Here is a 20399-nt window from a genome sequence, read left to right as displayed (position 1 = left end):
TCATAAAAGCAGAAAGTGTCGTCCTAGGTTAGCGTGTGTAGACTTCACAGGCTTTTCTTTGACAATACTTTACGCAAACTTATAAAGCCTAGACCTATGTTCGAATTAATTTAAAAATGTTTTCAGTATATGTTGATGAAAAATCTTCATTGCTGCAATACTGTATACAGGATAATTGACCTGTAATTGAGCCACGTTCTGAGAAAACTGGTCTTAATGCATGTGCGAAAAGTGTCGTCCCAGAGCCTGTGTAGTCTGCATAGGCTAATCAGGGACGACACTTTCTGCTTTTATGGTATTTTTAGTTTCAAAGAAGTCCCTCCTTACCGAAAATCACGTTTAGGCAGAAAGTGTCGTCCCTGATTAGCCTGTGCGGACTGCACAGGCAAATCTGAGGTGAAACTTTACGCACATGCATTTAGCCCAGTTTTCTCAGAACAAGGCTCAATTGACCAGCTATCAGGCAAACTGAAGGATCAAGCAATCATATAACATTTATCATTTTTCCGACCTAAAGAGTTTTGATGGAGTAACTGTAACGGAATGAATCTTTAAAAAAACAATTAAGTAAGCATTGCGATTTGGTGACTGGTCAAATGCAAGTTCTAATTTACAAAGTGTCCATATGCATGATACTTTTTAAGAATAATTCTTTAAATTGAAAGCTGGTATATGAATTGTTAATTTTAAATTGATAACTATGGTAACAAATGGAAGCCATGTTTAAGGTGATGGTTTGCATGAATTATCGTTGACGGTTTGGATTAAAAAACAATTAGTGATTCCTAAAATTTCCTTCATGTGCTGGTGTGCTTGAATTGTTGCCACACATCGGCCCCCTGGGTAGACCTGCTTCAGGTTAATGGAACTTCATATTATATTCCATTACATTTATTGTGGAGTTATAACAAATGGTCTTGAATTTGTCTTTTGGTCCTGCTGTAAACTAAGTTCCTTTAGCATGTGTTTACATTAGGACATCATAATATGAAGCTAAAACGTTTTTAATTTAATTACTGTTGGAATATCAAACTGTATTAACATGCCAGCTCCGTGTGATGTGCATACCATTAAAGCCATGAAAAACGTCAGTTTTACCCACCCACAATATTCTCAACATGCTGTGCAAAAAGCACAATAATTTGTCTCCTTATTACAAGCCATTGGCCATAACAGTTTTCTTCAACACATGGTACCCAGAAGAACATTTATAAATCACCAGCCATAGTTTATTGCTGACTCCATTATTCATTTTAAATGTTCAAGAACTTATTACAAAACACATTTCAAGATTATATAAAACTGTTTTTATACCAGTTATAAGGATTATAAAAACATGTTATTATTTTTATAGACACAATAAATCATAACATTTGAGTTAAATGAAGATTTTATTAAAGTTATTTACTATAAATGTTAATTTAGTTACAAAACAATTTGAATTGAATGTATCTAACTGTCATTCTGAAATTGGATTTTGCAGAATTTGTAATTTCTATTAAATATTTTGCAAATAACATCATCAAAATAAAAATGCCAAGATCAGTACAAAATTATTCTTGAATTAACCTAAGATTCTTGGTTATATTTACTGGAAGCATGCCAATAACAATTGTGTCAATAACTGATCTTGGTTTTGAGGCCATGCTTAACACTTGACTATCTGAGTGTAAAAAAGGATATTTGTTTTGAGACCGTTTTCGACCAGTGACTTTATTTGTCAAAGATGGATATTGGTTTTGAGGCCTTGCTTAACCATTGGCTATCAATATCAACAATGGATATTAGTTTTGAGGCCATGCTTAACCATTGGCTATCAATATCAACAATAGATCTTGGTTTTGAGGCCATGCTTAACCATTGGCTATCATTGTCAACAATGGATCTTGGTTTTGAGGTCATCCTTAATCATTGGCAATCATTGTCAACAATGGATATTGGTTTTGAGACCATGCTTAACACTAAACTATCATTGTCAACAATGGATCTTGGTTTTGAGATCATCCTTAACCATTGGCAATCATTGTCAACAATGGATCTTGGTTTTGAGGCCATGCCAAACCATTGGCTATCATTGTCAACAATGGATCTTGGTTTTGAGACCATGCTTAACACTAAACTATCATTGTCAACAATGGATCTTGGTTTTGAGGCCATGCCAAACCATTGGCAATCATTGTCAACAATGGATATTGGTTTTGAGACCATGCTTAACACTAAACTATCATTGTCAACAATGGATCTTGGTTATGAGGCCATGCCAAACCATTGGCAATCATTGTCAACAATGGATCTTGGTTTTGAGGCCATGCCAAACCATTGGCTATCATTGTCAACAATGGATCTTGGTTTTGAGGCCATGCCAAACCATTGGCAATCATTGTCAACAATGGATCTTGGTTTTGAGGCCATGCTTAACACTTGACTATCATTGTCAACAATGGATCTTGGTTTTGAGGCCATGCCAAACCATTGGCTATCATTGTCAACAATGGATCTTGGTTTTGAGACCATGCTTAACACTTGACTATCATTGTCAACAATGGATCTTGGTTTTGAGGCCATGCCAAACCATTGGCTATCATTGCCAACAATGGATCTTGGTTTTGAGGCCATGCTTAACTATTGACTATCATTGCCAACAATGGATCTTGGTTTTGAGACCATGCTTAACACTTGACTATCATTGCCAACAATGGATCTTGGTTTTGAGGCCATGCTTAACCATTGGCAATCATTGTCTACAATGGGTCTTGGTTTTGAGGTCATGCTTAACTATTGACTATCATTGCCAACAATGGATTTTGGTTTTGAGGTCATGCTTAACTATTGACTATCATTGCCAACAATGGATCTTGGTTTTGAGGCCATGCTTAACTATTGACTATCATTGCCAACAATGGATCTTGGTTTTGAGGCCATGCTTAACTTTTGACTATCATTGCCAACAATGGATCTTGGTTTTGAGGCCATGCTTAACCATTGACTATTATTGCCAACAATGGATCTTGGTTCTCAAACAATTCTGAACCATGAACTACCTCTGTCAACATTGATATTGGTTCTGAGACTTTGGTCTACCAAGGAGTATCATGACCCGCCTCATGCAAAAATGGACACCAGTGTGCGCATGAGCTGGTGTCATGGCTATGGGCTCTTTTTTGGAAATGGGAGGTCTTGAGTGCGATCCCTACTCAGCCAGCAATGGAAGGTTCTGTATTACTCTATATAAGACATAAAGTACTGGTTCTTCCGTGAACAAAACTAGAGGAAAAATTCAAAAAATACTATTTCATCTCATCTTTACTATATACCAAGGTAATTTTAAGTAATATACATGTATTTGATTGAAATAGCATGATGTTTTTATTCAATTATGTTGTTAATTTTAATGCTAGCTGTATGATTACAAATACTACCAAAACGATATCAGTGAATCAATAGATGCTCCTACAAGTAAAATATTGCACACATACAAGTTTTAGGGAGCACACACAAAAGTTCCATATATCGACCATTTTTTATGTTTTTCAACCTATTAACAAGCTCCTAAAAGTTATTATGCAATATTCTATTTGTTTTAAATTAAAAGCTGAAGCATGTTAAAGCAATTAACTACATTTCATATTAGCAACTGTATTTTTCCTAGTCAATCCCAATGTTTTATAAATAATTTCATGGCGGAAAACATCATCGGAAATTAATTACAGCAGGATGAAAATGACTCTGATTTCAAATTGAGCATGAAAGTGAAAGTCTTGGGGGCTTATCAGATTGAAGACTGGGAAAATCAGTGGCAATGTTAAAGGGGCACATGATGAATGAAACTACCAGTAAAGACTGAATACAGTTGCTTGCTTTATTCAAGATGGGCATATGATAGCACATTTGCTGATTAACCCATTTATGCCTAGTGGACTCTCCCATCTTTCTAAATTGGATCAATTTATTTCCAAAATTATGGATGTCTAGTATATTTAATTCTATATTTAGAATATTTTTTACAGAAATTCCTTTAAGCAAACAGCGCAGACCCTGATGAGAACGCTGCATCATGCGGCGTCTCATCTGGGTTATAACGCTGTTTGCCAAGGCCTTTTTTCTAGACGCTAGGCATAAATGGGTTAAGAACAACTTTTGAAAGCCCCATTTCATCCATAGGTACAAACATTGCTGATCCATTTTATTTTATCCATCAAAGGTTCATTCCAATAATAATGATTGTTATGTAATATAATTTTTAAAGGATTTTCAATAAATCAGCTTGATTTGTATCCCAGATAAGTTTTTTCTCAAGAGTAGGTCTGTACTTAAAACTTCACATATAGGCAATATACAAATTATATGTAGTATGAAAAAATAATTTAGAAGTGGTATTGACATTACTCATTTAAGGAAATCGGAAAAAAATAATATGCAAGGAAATCTTACAGTTTTTCTTTAACATTGTTCGCATCATTATTAATAAGTAATTCAATTAACAAACCAATTTGTTTTCTGTTGTGTTTCCCTAATTACCCTGTGTCTACAGTCACACATTCTTTACTTAGTGTTATGCATAATGCTCAACCAATTTAAGGGGGAAACAATACAAACACTCTGTCTACACAGGGATCCAATTTTCACAATGTTTGGTTCATCCAGGTTTCAATGAAAGTAAAACCCAATATCCATTTGGAAAAATTCGTAGTTCTGGCCTTAGCAAAAGCATTTTGGTTGTTGACCAGACATATTCATTGCCCCTTTAACCACAAACAGCCTATTGCTTATCAGTCATGAAGAAACTGCATGGAGATCAAACAATCCAGCAGACTCCTTTGGACACTTTGATCCTCACAAAGACAAGTGACAGCTGATGATTGTTTCAGAAATCCTCACAATCCTGTGGCAATTCAAATAAAATTAAATAGATATTTATTGCAGGTCCTGTGTACAGTTGACTTCACTCCATACAGCATTTTTCCCTGAGACTTGTTTTCCATAGAACAATGTGTCAGATCTCATCCCTCAAACAAAGCAATCAAGGTTTTTTATGAATCTCTTACACTGACCTTGTCATTTGAAAGAATGTTGTGGCATAAAAAATATCACCAGTGGCATCATGCAAAATGGGGCCTTAAAAGGTACCGAAACAGGGTCACTTCTCTGCATATGTTTACTCTCAGGAGGAGGCATAATGTCTGTTATTGAGACCACAAAACCTTGTGTGACTCAATAGTGGATACAGTGTTTTTATGTCCCCCACCACAATAGTTTTTGCTCTGTCTGTTGGTTTGTTGCTTTTGTTTGTTTGCGCCAACTTCAACATTTGCCATAACTTTTGCAATATTGAAGATAGCAACTTGATATTTGGCATGCATGTGTATCTCATGGAGCTGCACATTTTGAGTGGTGAAAGGTCAAGGTCATCCTTCAAGGTCAAAGGTCAAATATATGGGGACATAGTGTTTCACAAACACATCTTGTTTTAATATCAAATTTGTGGCCTGTAGGGAGATTCATTGCCAATGGAAAAACGTATGTATTTTTCTCAAAAAGGATCCAAAAATTCCCAATTGAAGGTAAAAAAACAATGAAAATTAAAAAGTACAGAAAAAATCTCAATATTTTATTCGTCTCCCATCTAGCTCTATACGTTAATTCGAAGGAAATTTATTCACATCACTTTTATTCTAATTTTTTAAGCATTTGTTAATAAAAAGAAGGCAACAATAATTTCCCAATTTCAGCCAAAAGACACAATTTTTCCTAATCAAAATGGATCCGGCTCCATTCCCAAAGTAGTGGGGGAAAAATGCTGGGATAGGGGTAGCTCTTGACCTTACTGCACTGATTGCTTATAGGCACAATACCCATTTTTGCACATTGTGGCATACATGACTTGTATATGTTTTCCCAAATCTCCCAGTTATCAGCTGACTTATTTAAAGCAGCTCTCAACAAATTTAGTAAGTTACACATCTAGAATTTAACAGCTTTAAAACTAGGATTAGTCTGTGCAGTCCACACAGGCCTATCCATGATACATTTTGCACATGCATTAAGCCCTGTTTTCCCAGTGCAAGGCTCCATTGATGTAGATTGGATGGATTGCAGGTACATTGTACCTCATGGACTGAGATTGTGATAAGAATACTGACTTTCATTCCACTTAACTCAGTTACCCCACTTTGAGCTTTATTAGTGTTTCCTGCTCTTGAGTTACCCCACATTTACAAGATTATCAAGTTCAAAATCCTCATAGCTTTTCTGACATTTGTTATATTATATAATGAATGTCTACTTAAGAGTTTCATTAATGGCATATTATTTTAAGAGAGTGAAATGGTTTTACTGCTTAAAGACAATCAACACCTGTCATTTTCATGTTCTTCTAGGTTTCATATGAAATTGTACTCTTATTTTTGCAATAAGATTCCTTTAATTACAAAATCAGAGGAAAATTCCTGTCAGTTTTGTTATTACAGTTGAAGCACATCAAGATGATATCCCAATATCTCAATCTTTGATAAGAAACAGTTTCATTTTGTGGCCAAGTGCTTTTAAGACTTTGATGAAATATATCTGGAAATAAGCATAATTGAATTGAATATGTTGAATAAGTGTTGTTTTATTGCAATGAAGTATGAAGCAACCATCAAGCAGGCATGATTAATGTGTAATGTCTGCCGCAGGGTAATAGCGTCCATTGACCCCACCTCACCCAAACGCCCCCCTGACAAAATATTTTACATAACTGCCAATGAAACATCACAGCAATAAATTATGCTCCTCTTAAACCATAAAGCTATCGCAATTTATACCAACTTGTATGTTATGTGAAGGTACCAACTATTATGCTATGTGTAGGTACCAACTATTATGTTATGTGTAGATACCAACTATTATGTTATGTGTAGGTACCAACTATTATGCTATGTGTAGGTACCAACTATTATGTTATGTGTAGATACCAACTATTATGTTATGTGTAGGTACCAACTATTATGTTATGTGTAGATACCAACTATTATGTTATGTGTAGGTACCAACTATTATGTTATGTGAAGGTACCAACTATTATGTTAGGTGTAGGTTTCAACTTGTATTTTATGTATAAGTTCCCCAACTTTTATTTAATGTGTTGGTATCAACTTGAACTTGTATGTTATGTGTAGGTACTGACTTGTACTTTATACATAGGTAATTAGGTAGACTAATTTCTATATCAAATATCAAATAAAAATGTTTCTTTTTATTTAAGAAAGTGTCGCTTAAAACCCCAAATGCTGTGGTTTAGAATTTACCCCCAGATATCAGTTCAAAGCTATTAAGCATTGTCATCATTAACCTTCACCTGTACAAATAGTGTTGCCTGCTGAAGACACACTCTCTGCCTACCTGTGCTCCCAGCGCAGGCTGCTGAATTGCGTTGATTTACAGCCTGTCTTCACTAGATCTGCAATAACCATCTGCTAGCAATGTTTTATATTGTTTTCACCATATTTTTCCATCGGCTTGATTGCCATTTATGATATTAATTATCGTTATGTGAGTTTCAAATCATCTCAGAGATAGTGAACATTATACCAATGCCGAATTATAAATCCATGTTTTATTTTGGACATTTGATTTGATTGCAGCAAGCCTTGCAAAAGGCATCTTTAGTACCTGTGACTATTGAAAGTGTAAGAAAAGAAATACATGTATTATAGAAATGAAACTAAAAACTACTTCAGATTAATTCTGATCAGATGGATTCTGTTTTAGATGGTTTCAATCTTAATCTTTAGTACCTGTGGCAGCTTCTTTAAGAAATGAATACAGAAAGTGGCATTGATTAATAGGGTCTTATAATGGTTTCTAAACTAGGGTAAAGATTGTCCACATGTTTTACAGAAAATCCAGTTTCAAGAAAATTCATTAATTATGCAGTCATTTTTCTTTGTCAAAATCATGACTTAATAGATTTTGCATATGAGCTTTATTTTTTTCTATTTATTTATACATGTAAAAAACGCAAAAGGGACTTGAACAAAAAAGCAACAACAATCTAGTTTTTTTCCAGAAATGTAAAATGTTGTATGGTAATCTCATTTTAAAAAGTATCCTTTAAAGGATTTTCTTTTGATGACGAATCATGGATCATGGTCAACATTAATTTCTTGTTTTGTAATTAAGTAACCTATTACCACGTAGATACATATTTTCATGCATTTGTAGTCACTTAGAAAGTTAAGAAAGTTAAATTTAATTAAAGACCTTTTGTACTTGATTCAAGTTTATAATGCCTCATTCTGTATTATCTGGGAATCAAGTATTTAAGTGAATTCTTGAAAAAAATAATTAAATCTTTTCAGGAAATTATGATAATAAACTAGAATTGATGATATAAATGTCAGAATATATTTATAGCAAATTTAATACAAATGTCGGAAATTCCCATTTAGATTCAGAATATTTGAGGAGAAAGTATTCAAAGCCACAACAATACTCTTCCAAGAGAATACTGATAAAATATACATCCTGTTTTATGTAGCGCTATGTAACAGTTAAGTTTATTGCAAGGAAAGCTGAAATATGGATAATAAAATATACATCCTGTTTTATGTAGCGGTATGTAACAGTTAAGTGTATTGCAAGGAAAACTGAAATATGGCTAATGCGAAAACTTTTACAAACATAAGCACAAAAACTGTCAGATTTAGTACTGATGCCGGTGGAAGCAATACAAAACTCATCTCTCAACACATAAATCATAGCACAATTGACACACTGGGTACTTCACACTTCAATCAAGATACTAACATATTCCCTTTGCTCACCAATTATTAAATATTTTAGAGCAGTCTAAATGGAAACTTGTTTGGCCTTTGTTTTCTATCATTTGATGGTCGAAAAGAAATTAATTATCAGAGAGCTTAATTTGTTTTTGAGAATGTAGTCTGTAAGTACTTGCAGTGCATACTTTTGTGTTTAAGTTATAGCTGTAGACATCTACGAAAGGTTGATACTCCATTATTATAACCATTAGCGTTATCTGCATTTAAAATCTATAGAAGATCTCATTTGCTACAAGTATATGTTCTCCAGTTGAAGACTCAATATGTATTGGTAATTATTTATGCATACTAGTAGAACATACATGATAAAAACACAATCCAATATCCACACTTTTGCACTATTTGTGTCGCGGTCTAAGAAAACTGAGCATAATGCATGTGCGTAAAGTGTCGTCCTTGATTAGCCTGTGCAGTCCCAGTCTAAAAATTAGATTTTTGCTAAGAAGAGACTTCATTTTAACGAAAAATGTCTTTAAAGTAGAAAGTTTCGTCCCTGATTAGCTTGTGTGGACTGCACAGGCTAATCTGGGACACACTTTACTCACATGCATTATGCCCAGTTTTCTCAGAACACGACTCATTTTATTAAGGTACAAAGTCAATGAGCCACTCTCCTGGAAAATGTGGCTAAATGCATAAAGCCTTGTCTTCGATTAGCCTGTGCAGTGTGCACAGGATTAAAACTGAGGAAAGACACTTTCCGCCTAAACTTGATTCATGCTAAGAAGAGACTTCCTAAAAATGAACATAACCACAAAAGCAGACAGTGTCGTCCTTGATAAGTCTGATTAGGCTAATCTGGAAAGGCAGTTTACGCACATGCTTTTAACCACATTTTCTCAGAGCGTACCCCATTTACATTGTTGACCCTGTGTGTTTTCAGGCATGTGAAGATCTATGATGTGGCCAGCTATCAGGTGGTTCATACCCTAGACTACCCAGGGGCCGTCCTCAGTCTGGGAGTGGCGGTAAGTACCCAGCTTTATAAAGAGGCGTGATTCATACTCTAGACTACCCAGGGGCTGTCTTCAGTGTGGGAGTGGTGGTGAATACCCAGCTTTATAAAGAGACGCCAAGAGTGCGCTTGTTCCTTTACACTGGTACTTTATCCAGGCTCTCTAAACATTCCTGGTTTTGCATGTGCAGATATATTATCAACCCTTTCCCACTCACACACAAAGTGAAAATTGTTATGATCAAACAGTAATAAACAAGAACAGCCTGCAAGTAACTCACAGCCTGTTCAGGTTTGATGCTGTTTTGATTTTCTAAGGGACTTCAAATGCGTCAAAGTGTGTTTCTGAATGGTACAGGGTTAAGGTTAAACTATGCTTCATAGAGGCATGAACATGTTATAACACAGTGTAAACTTGTATTTTAATGTCAATATCATATTTTAATGGTTGTTCTACATAAAGTGACATCATATTTATGATTTTCCATAACTTTGTAAGTTTTATCACTGGAATATATTTTCAGTTTAAGTTTAATCTTTGAATTGTTCATGCCTTTTTGGAATCATTGTTGTCTTTCCATCCTAAGTAGACAGAGAAGCTTGAAATTTCCAATTTTTTTTACCTGCACCTTTGTGAATGGAAATGCATTCTGATTGGTGCCAATATACTGTGGCTATTAACTGCCAAAATTTTTAACCAGGTTTTCCGAAGGAAAAAACTGGTTATTAGATTGGCGAATGCGGGCGGGCTGGCTGGCTGGCTGGCTGGCTGGCTGGCTGGCTGGCTGGCGGGCTGGAGGGCTGGCGGGCGGGCGGAACATGCTTGTCCGGGCCATAACTATGTCGTTCATTGTCAGATTTTAAAATCATTTGGCACATTTGTTCACCATCATTGGACGGTGTGTCGCGCGAAATAATTACGTCGATATCTCCAAGGTCAAGGTCACACTTTGAGTTCAAAGGTCAAAAATGGCCATAAATGAGCTTGTCCTGGCCATAACTATGTCATTCATTGTGAGATTTAAAAATCATTTGGCACATTTGTTCACCATCATGGGACGGTGTGTCGCACGAAAGAATCAGGTCAATATCTCCTATGTCAAGGTCGCCACGACTAAAAATAGATTTTTTTTTAAAACAAACTTACAAAGGGGGTTAATTTTGTTTGTACATTTCAAAAGTTCATTTTGAGTTTTCTCCCTTTATCAGATTTTTTTTTCACAATGAAAACCTGGTTTTGTGACAATTTTGTTCTTTGTTTTTAATTTTATTGATATTATTTGGCCCTATATTTATTGATATTATAATGCCCTATATTTCAACCTCTTCACAAACTGTTTACGCCTTGTAGAAAGATGACAGTCTGCTAGCTGTGGGTACAGTGGAGGGACTGGTTTCGCTACAGAGGAGGACTGCAGAGGAACAAACAACTGCTACAAAGAAAACCAAAAAACCAGTCTCATTCAGATATGGTCTAAGAGGCAAAACTGTTGTACCACACAAGGTATGAGCCTTTCCAGGTCATTGATGAGGAATTCTTTTAACCCTTTCGGACCTAGATACGTATTTTCACGCATTTGTAGCGCCTTATAAAGTTATATTTAATTTAAGACCTTTCTTACCAGATTCAAGTTTTAAAGGATTTGTTTCCAACCCTTAGATACTGATGAGCAGCAAACAGCATAAAACCTGAACAGACTGCCAGTTACCTGCAGGCTGTTATGTTTTTTAGCTGGTTGCAAAAGCCATTTTCACTTTGCTTCTGAGTGGGAAAGGGTTAATATTTGAGGCTGTCTCTGGGAAAAGAGAAAACGGGCCTAATGCATTTGCGTAAAGTATCGTACCAGATTACCCAGTGCAGTCTGCAGAGGTTAATTATGGAGGACACTTTCTGCCATTATGAAATTTTCCATGATTATAAAACTTGAATATAGTAAGATAGATCTTTAGTATAATTTACTTTTCTAAGTGACTGCTAACACGTCACGGTTAATATAATATTGATGCTTGAATGCTCTTTCAGGATGATTATGTGATAGCCCATCAGCGGAAGGAGAAGCTTGCACAGTACGACAAGTACTTCAAACAGTTTGAGCACAGTAAGGCACTGGATGCAGCCCTTGATGTAAGTATGAATTTTACATTGATTTGCCATATGAGCTACATTCTTGGAAATCTGGGCTTGATCCATATGGGTAAAGTGTTGTCCCAGAATAGCCTGTACAATCTAATCAGGGACGACAGTTTCAGATTATTTGGAATTTTTTGTTTAAGAGAAGTTTTTTCTAAATGAAAATGCAGACAAGGTGTAAAGTGCTGTCTCAGATTAACCCATTTATGCCTAGCGTCCTGAAAAAAGGACATTGCAAACAGCGAAGCATGATGCGGCGTCTCATCTGGGTCTGCGCTGTTTGCTTAAAGGAATTTCTGTAAGAAATATTCTAAATATAGAAATAAGTATACTAGACATCCCTAGTTTTGGAAATAAATTGATCCAATTTAGAAGGATGGGAGAGTCCACTAGGCATAAATGGGTTAACCTGTGTGGATTGCACACATCCCAGAACGAGGCTGGTATTGAGGTTTGATTTGTGAATTGAGTTGTGAAACTTTATCATATATATTAAATGTTTCATTAAGTGCTTGTTTTGTAAAAAAAAAACACATCAAGTATGTGGCATAATGAGGATTAGACTTTTAATGAAACTAATAAAATAAAGATTCTTGGTGTGTTAAACCCTGATAGAATGTACATGATTGTATTTTTGTTTCTCTTGGTGCTTTATGTCTGTTAAAAATCATGTGAAATGTCCTTTTCTGCTAGTAGCTATCATGCAGATGTTGTTGTTTTCCAGAACCGCCTTCGTGCCAGTATGCCTCATGTTACTGTGGGTGTCATGCAAGAGCTGGCCAGACGTGGAGCTCTCAAGTCAGCCATAGCAGGGCGAGAAGGGGCCTCACTGAAGTCATTGCTCACCTTCATCAGACTGTAGGCAACAGTGCTTTAATGAAATATATGAGCCATGCTCTGGGAAAATGGGGCTTAATGTATATGTGTGAAGTGTCCCCCCAGATGTGTGAAGTGTCCCCCCAGAAGTGTGAAGTGTCCCCCCAGATTGGCGGTGCTGTATGTGTGAAGTGTCCCCCCAGATTGGCTGTGCTGTATGTGTGAAGTGTTCCCCCAGATTGGCTGTGCTGTATGTGTGAAGTGTTCCCCCAGATTGGCGGTGCTGTATGTGTGAAGTGTCCCCCCAGATTGGCTGTGCTGTATGTGTGAAGTGTCCCCCCAGATTGGCTGTGCTGTATGTGTGAAGTGTTCCCCCAGATTGGCGGTGCTGTATGTGTGAAGTGTCCCCCCCAGATTGGCGGTGCTGTATGTGTGAAGTGTTCCCCCAGATTGGCGGTGCTGTATGTGTGAAGTGTCCCCCCAGATTGGCTGTGCTGTATGTGTGAAGTGTTCCCCCAGATTGGCGGTGCTGTATGTGTGAAGTGTCCCCCCAGATTGGCTGTGCTGTATATGTGAAGTGTTCCCCCAGATTGGCTGTGCTGTATGTGTGAAGTGTTCCCCCAGATTGGCTGTGCTGTATGTGTGAAGTGTTCCCCCAGATTGGCGGTGCTGTATGTGTGAAGTGTCCCCCCAGATTGGCTGTGCTGTATGTGTGAAGTGTCCCCCAGATTGGCGGTGCTGTATGTGTGAAGTGTCCCCCCAGATTGGCTGTGCTGTATGTGTGAAGTGTCTCCCCAGATTGGCGGTGCTGTATGTGTGAAGTGTCCCCCCAGATTGGCTGTGCTGTATGTGTGAAGTGTCCCCCCAGATTGGCGGTGCTGTATGTGTGAAGTGTGCCCCCAGATTGGCTGTGCTGTATGTGTGAAGTGTCCCCCAGATTGGCGGTGCTGTATGTGTGAAGTGTCCCCCCAGATTGGCTGTGCTGTATGTGTGAAGTGTCCCCCCAGATTGGCGGTGCTGTATGTGTGAAGTGTCCCCCCAGATTGGCTGTGCTGTATGTGTGAAGTGTCCCCCCAGATTGGCGGTGCTGTATGTGTGAAGTGTCCCCCAGATTGGCGGTGCTGTATGTGTGAAGTGTTCCCCCAGATTGGCTGTGCTGTATGTGTGAAGTGTTCCCCCCAGATTGGCGGTGCTGTATGTGTGAAGTGTCCCCCCAGATTGGCTGTGCTGTATGTGTGAAGTGTTCCCCCAGATTGGCGGTGCTGTATGTGTGAAGTGTCCCCCCAGATTGGCGCAGCTGTATGTGTGAAGTTTTCCCCCAGATTGGCGGTGCTGTATGTGTGAAGTGTCCCCCCAGATTGGCGCAGCTGTATGTGTGAAGTGTCCCCCCAGATTGGCTGTGCTGTATGTGTGAAGTGTCCCCCCAGATTGGCGGTGCTGTATGTGTGAAGTGTCCCCCCAGATTGGCGGTGCTGTATGTGTGAAGTGTCCCCCCCAGATTGGCGGTGCTGTATGTGTGAAGTGTTCCCCCAGATTGGCGGTGCTGTATGTGTGAAGTGTCCCCCCAGATTGGCTGTGCTGTATGTGTGAAGTGTCCCCCCAGATTGGCTGTGCTGTATGTGTGAAGTGTCCCCCCAGATTGGCGGTGCTGTATGTGTGAAGTGTCCCCCCAGATTCGCGGTGCTGTATGTGTGAAGTGTTCCCCCAGATTGGCGGTGCTGTATGTGTGAAGTGTCCCCCCAGATTGGCGGTGCTGTATGTGTGAAGTGTTCCCCCAGATTGGCTGTGCTGTATGTGTGAAGTGTCCCCCCAGATTGGCTGTGCTGTATGTGTGAAGTGTTCCCCCAGATTGGCGGTGCTGTATGTGTGAAGTGTCCCCCCAGATTGGCGCAGCTGTATGTGTGAAGTGTCCCCCCAGATTGGCTGTGCTGTATGTGTGAAGTGTTCCCCCAGATTGGCTGTGCTGTAAGTGTGAAGTGTCCCCCCAGATTGGCGGTGCTGTATGTGTGAAGTGTCCCCCCAGATTGGCTGTGCTGTATGTGTGAAGTGTCCCCCCAGATTGGCGGTGCTGTATGTGTGAAGTGTCCCCCCAGATTGGCTGTGCTGTATGTGTGAAGTGTGCCCCCAGATTGGCTGTGCTGTATGTGTGAAGTGTCCCCCCCAGATTGGCTGTGCTGTATGTGTGAAGTGTCCCCCCAGATTGGCTGTGCTGTATGTGTGAAGTGTCCCCCCAGATTGGCTGTGCTGTATGTGTGAAGTGTTCCCCCAGATTGGCTGTGCTGTATGTGTGAAGTGTCCCCCCAGATTGGCGGTGCTGTATGTGTGAAGTGTCCCCCAGATTGGCTGTGCTGTATGTGTGAAGTGTCCCCCCAGATTGGCGGTGCTGTATGTGTGAAGTGTTCCCCCAGATTGGCTGTGCTGTATGTGTGAAGTGTCCCCCCCAGATTGGCTGTGCTGTATGTGTGAAGTGTCCCCCCAGATTGGGCGGTGCTGTATGTGTGAAGTGGTTCCCCCAGATTGGCGGTGCTGTATGTGTGAAGTGTTCACCCAGATTTGGCGGTGCTGTATGGTGAAGTGTCCCCCCCCAGATAGGCGGTGCTGTATGTGTGAAGTGTTCCCCCAGATGGCCGCAGCTGTATGTGTGAAGTGTTCCCCCAGATTGGCGGTGCTTTATGTGTGAAGTGTCCCCCCAGATTGGCTGTGCTGTATGTGTGAAGTGTTCCCCCAGATTGGCGGTGCTGTATGTGTGAAGTGTCCCCCCAGATTGGCGCAGCTGTATGGTGTGAAGTGTTTCCCCCAGATTGGCTGTGCTGGTATGTGTGAAGTGTACCCCCAGATTGGCTGTGCTGTATGTTGTGAAGTGTTCCCCAGATTGGCGCAGCTGTATGTGTGAAGTGTCCCCCCAGATTGGCGGTGCTGTAAGTGTGTAAGTGTTTCCCCCAGATTGGTGTGCTATGTGTGAAGTTTCCCTTCCCCCCCCCCCAGATTGGCTGTGCTGTATGTGTGAAGTGTCCCTCCCAGATTGGCGGTGCTGTATGTGTGGAAGTGTCCCCCCAGATTGGCGGTGCTGTATGTGTGAAGTGTCCCCAGATTGGCGGTGCTGTATGTGTGAAGTGTCCCCCCGGATTGGCGGTGCTGTATGTGTGAAGTGTCCCCCCAGTATGTGTGAAGTGTTCCCCCAGATTGGCGGTGCTGTATGTGTGAAGTGTCCCCCAGAATGTGTGAAGTGTTCCCCCAGATTGGCTGTGCTGTATGTGTGAAGTGTCCCCCAGATTGGCTGTGCTGTATGTGTGAAGTGTTCCCCCAGATTGGCGGTGCTGTATGTGTGAAGTGTTCCCCCAGATTGGCGGTGCTGTATGTGTGAAGTGTCCCCCAGATTGGCGGTGCTGTATGTGTGAAGTGTCCCCCCAGATTGCTGTGCTGTATGTGTGAAGTGTCCCCCCAGATTGGCGGTGCTGTATGTGTGAAGTGTTCCCCCAGATTGGCGGTGCTGTATGTGTGAAGTGTCCCCCAGATTGGCGGTGCTGTATGTGTGAAGTGTCCCCCCAGAAGTGTGAAGTGGTGCTGTATGTGTGAAGTGTTCCCCCAGATTGGCGGTGCTGTATGTGTGAAGTGTCCCCCAATTGGCGGTGCTGTATGGTGTGAGTGTCCCCCCCAGATTGTCTGTGCTGTATGTGTGAAGGGTCCCCCCAGATAGGCGGTGCTGTATGTGTGAAGTGTTCCCCAGATGGCGGTGCTGTCTGTGTGCAGTGTCCCCCCAGATAGGCGGTGCTGTATGTGTGAAGTGTTCCCCCAGATTGGCGCAGCTGTATGTGTGAAGTGTTCCCCCAGATTGGCGGTGCTGTATGTGTGAAGTGTCCCCCCAGATTGGCTGTGCTGTATGTGTGAAGTGTTCCCCAGATTGGGGCGGTGCTGTATTGTGAAGGTTCCCCCCAGATTGGCGCAGCTGTATGTGTGAAGTGTTCCACCCAGATTGGCTGTGCTGTATGTGTGAAGTGTCCCCCCAGATTGGCTGTGCTGTATGTGTGAAGTGTTCCCCAGATTGGCGAGCTGTATGTGTGAAGTGTCCCCCAGATTGGCGGTGCTGTATGTGTGAAGTGTTCCCCCAGATTGGCGGTGCTGTATGTGTGAAGTGTCCCCCAGATTGGCGGTGCTGTATGTGTGAAGTGTTCCCCCAGATTGGCGGTGCTGTATGTGTGAAGTGTTCCCCCAGATTGGCGGTGCTGTATGTGTGAAGTGTCCCCCCAGATTGGCGGTGCTGTATGTGTGAAGTGTTCCCCAGATTGGCTCTGCTGTATGTGTGAAGTGTCCCCCCAGATTGGCGGTGCTGTATGTGTGAAGTGTCCCCCCAGATTGGCGGTGCTGTATGTGTGAAGTGTTCCCCCAGATTGGCTCTGCTGTATGTGTGAAGTGTCCCCCCAGATTGGCGGTGCTGTATGTGTGAAGTGTTCCCCCAGATTCGCTGTGCTGTATGTGTGAAGTGTCCCCCCAGATTGGCGGTGCTGTATGTGTGAAGTGTCCCCCCAGATTGGCGGTGCTGTATGTGTGAAGTGTTCCCCCAGATTGGCGGTGCTGTATGTGTGAAGTGTCCCCCCAGATTGGCTGTGCTGTATGTGTGAAGTGTCCCCCCAGATTGGCTGTGCTGTATGTGTGAAGTGTTCCCCCAGATTGGCTGTGCTGTATGTGTGAAGTGTTCCCCCAGATTGGCGGTGCTGTATGTGTGAAGTGTCCCCCCAGATTGGCGCAGCTGTATGTGTGAAGTGTCCCCCCAGATTGGCGGTGCTGTATGTGTGAAGTGTCCCCCCAGATTGGCGCAGCTGTATGTGTGAAGTGTTCCCCCAGATTGGCGGTGCTGTATGTGTGAAGTGTCCCCCCAGATTGGCTGTGCTGTATGTGTGAAGTGTTCCCCCAGATTGGCGGTGCTGTATGTGTGAAGTGTCCCCCCAGATTGGCGGTGCTGTATGTGTGAAGTGTCCCCCCCAGATTGGCTGTGCTGTATGTGTGAAGTGTCCCCCCAGATTGGCTGTGTTCTATGTGTGAAGTGTCCCCAGACTTTCCGCCTAGACTGGATTTTCGTTTTCAAGAGACTTCCTCTGAATGAAAAACTATATACAAGTGGAAAGAGTATGCCATGATAAGTCTGTGTGGACTGCGTAGACTGCACAGGCTTATGTGGGATGTCACATAACAGACATTCATTAAGCTCCATTTTCCCAGAACAAGGCTGAGTCATCTTTATAAATTCTTTGGCATTATCAGGATTGTATCACAGTAAACTTTTCTAATAATTATTCGGAAAAAAAATATTTCCTGATAAAATATACATTACATGCAATTCCTTTGTTTGTCTGCTTGATGTTTTGACAGTTGAACTTAAAACTGTTGTTTGTATCTACTACTTCGATATTAGGCACACTATTATTGCAGTCAGCTATCTATATGGGCCATGCTATGTGAAAAGGTGGTTTAATGCACGTGCTTAAAGTGTCGTCTCAGGACTGCAAAGGCTAATCTGCGACAACACTTTCCGCCTAAACTTAATTTTTGCTAAGAGGAGACTTTCTTTTAACGAAAAATATTATAAAAGTAGAAAGTGTCGTCCCAGATAGGCCTGCCCAGGCTATTCTGGGACGACACTTTATGCACATGCATTTAACCTTTTCACAGAACATGGCTCATACGCTTTCCTAACATTACACCATTAGCTGGTTACACCATTAGCTGGTTGTTCTTAAAAGTACCTTCATGCTGTATAATGTAATATAATGTATCTAAATGTATAATGCACCTTCATGTACCATTGTGTCTGCTTTCAGGAACATCAGCAACCCTCAGCTTATGCCCACTCTCATAGACGTGACCAACATTGTGTTAGGTAGGCAGTGCTTCGATTTGAACTGGTTAACACTTTACCAATTAGATACGTATTTTAATGCATTGGTTGTCCCTTAGAAAATCAAATTTAATTTAAGACCTTTCTTACTAGATTCAGGTTTTAAAGGTTTCATTTCCAACCCTTACATACTGATGAGCAGCAAACAGCATAAAACCTGAACAGACTGCAAGTTACTTGCACGCTGTTCTGGTTTTCTGCTGTTTGCACATAGCTATTTTTACTTTGCTTCTGAGTGGGAAATGGTTAAATGTGCCTCTTCTATGACATTATAACATTACTGTTCAGCAAAATTATTATCATGGTATTACAAATTGTATAATTTTCAATTATTATATGAAAATTATATGAAATATTTAAAGACATAAGGGAACACATTTAATCACATACTAGTATACTTGGAAATTCAATTATCATGTATTTATAATTTTCCATATTGTAAATAAGTTTTAAGAAAAAGAAATGTTAGTATATTCAACTTTCAATACAGAAAACATTTTGGTGTCCTACAAAGCATGTGCTAAACAACAACAACAACATGTGCATGTATTATTGAAAATCATTAATGTATTATCATGAAGATAAAAGTCATTCGTATAGGTTAATATTGTGTTTTATACAAATTTATAGGTCCATTTTGGTAAGGAGTGTTCATACATGAAGTATTTTTATAGTAAATAAAACATAGTACATGCACAAGTTTACAAATAAGAGTTTACAAATAATGAAGAACAAGGACATTGATACTGTCACCAAGGCAAACACAAACAATGACAGAAAACTTTTTTTTTTTGGGGGGGGGGGGGGGGGAACGGATATGAAATGACGGCCATACCAATGTACATTGGCAAACAAAAACAACATCGTTTTTTTTTTGGTTCTTGAAATGACCCTCTCCCCCCCCCCCCATAAGTTCATACCTAACCACCTGTCGCGATGTCACCAAGGCAAACAAAAACAACAGAAAACTTATTAAGATTTGTTTTGTTCTTCAAATGACCCCCCCCCCTCACCCCCATAACAATATACATGCCTGACACAGTATGTGACTGTTGCAGACGTGTATGGCCCACAGATCGGGCGGTCATCCATGCTGGACACTGCTGTCCACCACCTGAAGGCTACAGTGGACAAGGAGGTCAGCTACATGATGCAGCTCTTGGAGGTTATAGGTCAACTGGACACTCTCTTCTCCGCCTCCCAGCATGTCCAGTCGACCAATGAAATGCAAGCTTCGATGTCACATGATGCCTCTGACCAAATCACATTGCAGCCTTCAGTGGCTGCTACTGAGGCGTCATGAAATTTGAATTTACCATAAAATGTGTAAGAAAAATAAAACCCTTTAACCAACGTCATGGTTTGTAATCATGTGTATCCTGACCTATAGAGAAGTTTACTCTCTCTTTGTGTTAATTATGTCGTGTGGTTCTATTATAATCAGTTGAAATCTACTTCAAATATCTTTTGCGAATCGACTGATACCAAATCAGTAGTTCGCCGTGCTAGTGATTTTAGTGATCTTCAAGCGTGTTATTAAATCAAAATATCATCAGAAAAAAATGCCTTTTTAAGGAACTTTTTAATACGCGTTATGATCGTAGTTTAGTCGAAATGCAAACGTCTTGGTAGCTGTAGGGTCGTATAAGACACACCGCCAAGAACCTGGTGTCACACCGTTACGGCGCCGATAGCCGCCGTGTAAACGCAGTGAAATTACAGTTAAAAACGCCAAGGATAGTGTGAACGTACCTACAAAATAACAGCTCCCGCTTAGAAAAT

General features: G+C 40.5%; 1 protein-coding gene across 1 annotated transcript in view; it reads left to right on the top strand.

The window, feature by feature from the left end:
• Positions 1–19970, top strand: part of LOC127879165 (U3 small nucleolar RNA-associated protein 15 homolog) — a 70838-nt gene extending 50868 nt beyond the window's left edge. Inside the window, 6 exon segments of the mRNA XM_052425843.1 lie at positions 9706–9790; positions 11129–11281; positions 11801–11902; positions 12633–12766; positions 18541–18599; positions 19676–19970. Of these exon segments, the coding sequence (XP_052281803.1) occupies positions 9706–9790; positions 11129–11281; positions 11801–11902; positions 12633–12766; positions 18541–18599; positions 19676–19920 (778 nt within the window). The 3' untranslated portion in view covers positions 19921–19970.
• Positions 19971–20399: the final 429 nt, after the last annotated feature.

Source organism: Dreissena polymorpha, chromosome 4 (assembly GCF_020536995.1).
Source record: "Dreissena polymorpha isolate Duluth1 chromosome 4, UMN_Dpol_1.0, whole genome shotgun sequence".
Lineage (NCBI taxonomy): Eukaryota > Metazoa > Mollusca > Bivalvia > Myida > Dreissenidae > Dreissena > Dreissena polymorpha.
This window is presented reverse-complemented; position numbering and strand designations above follow the sequence as displayed.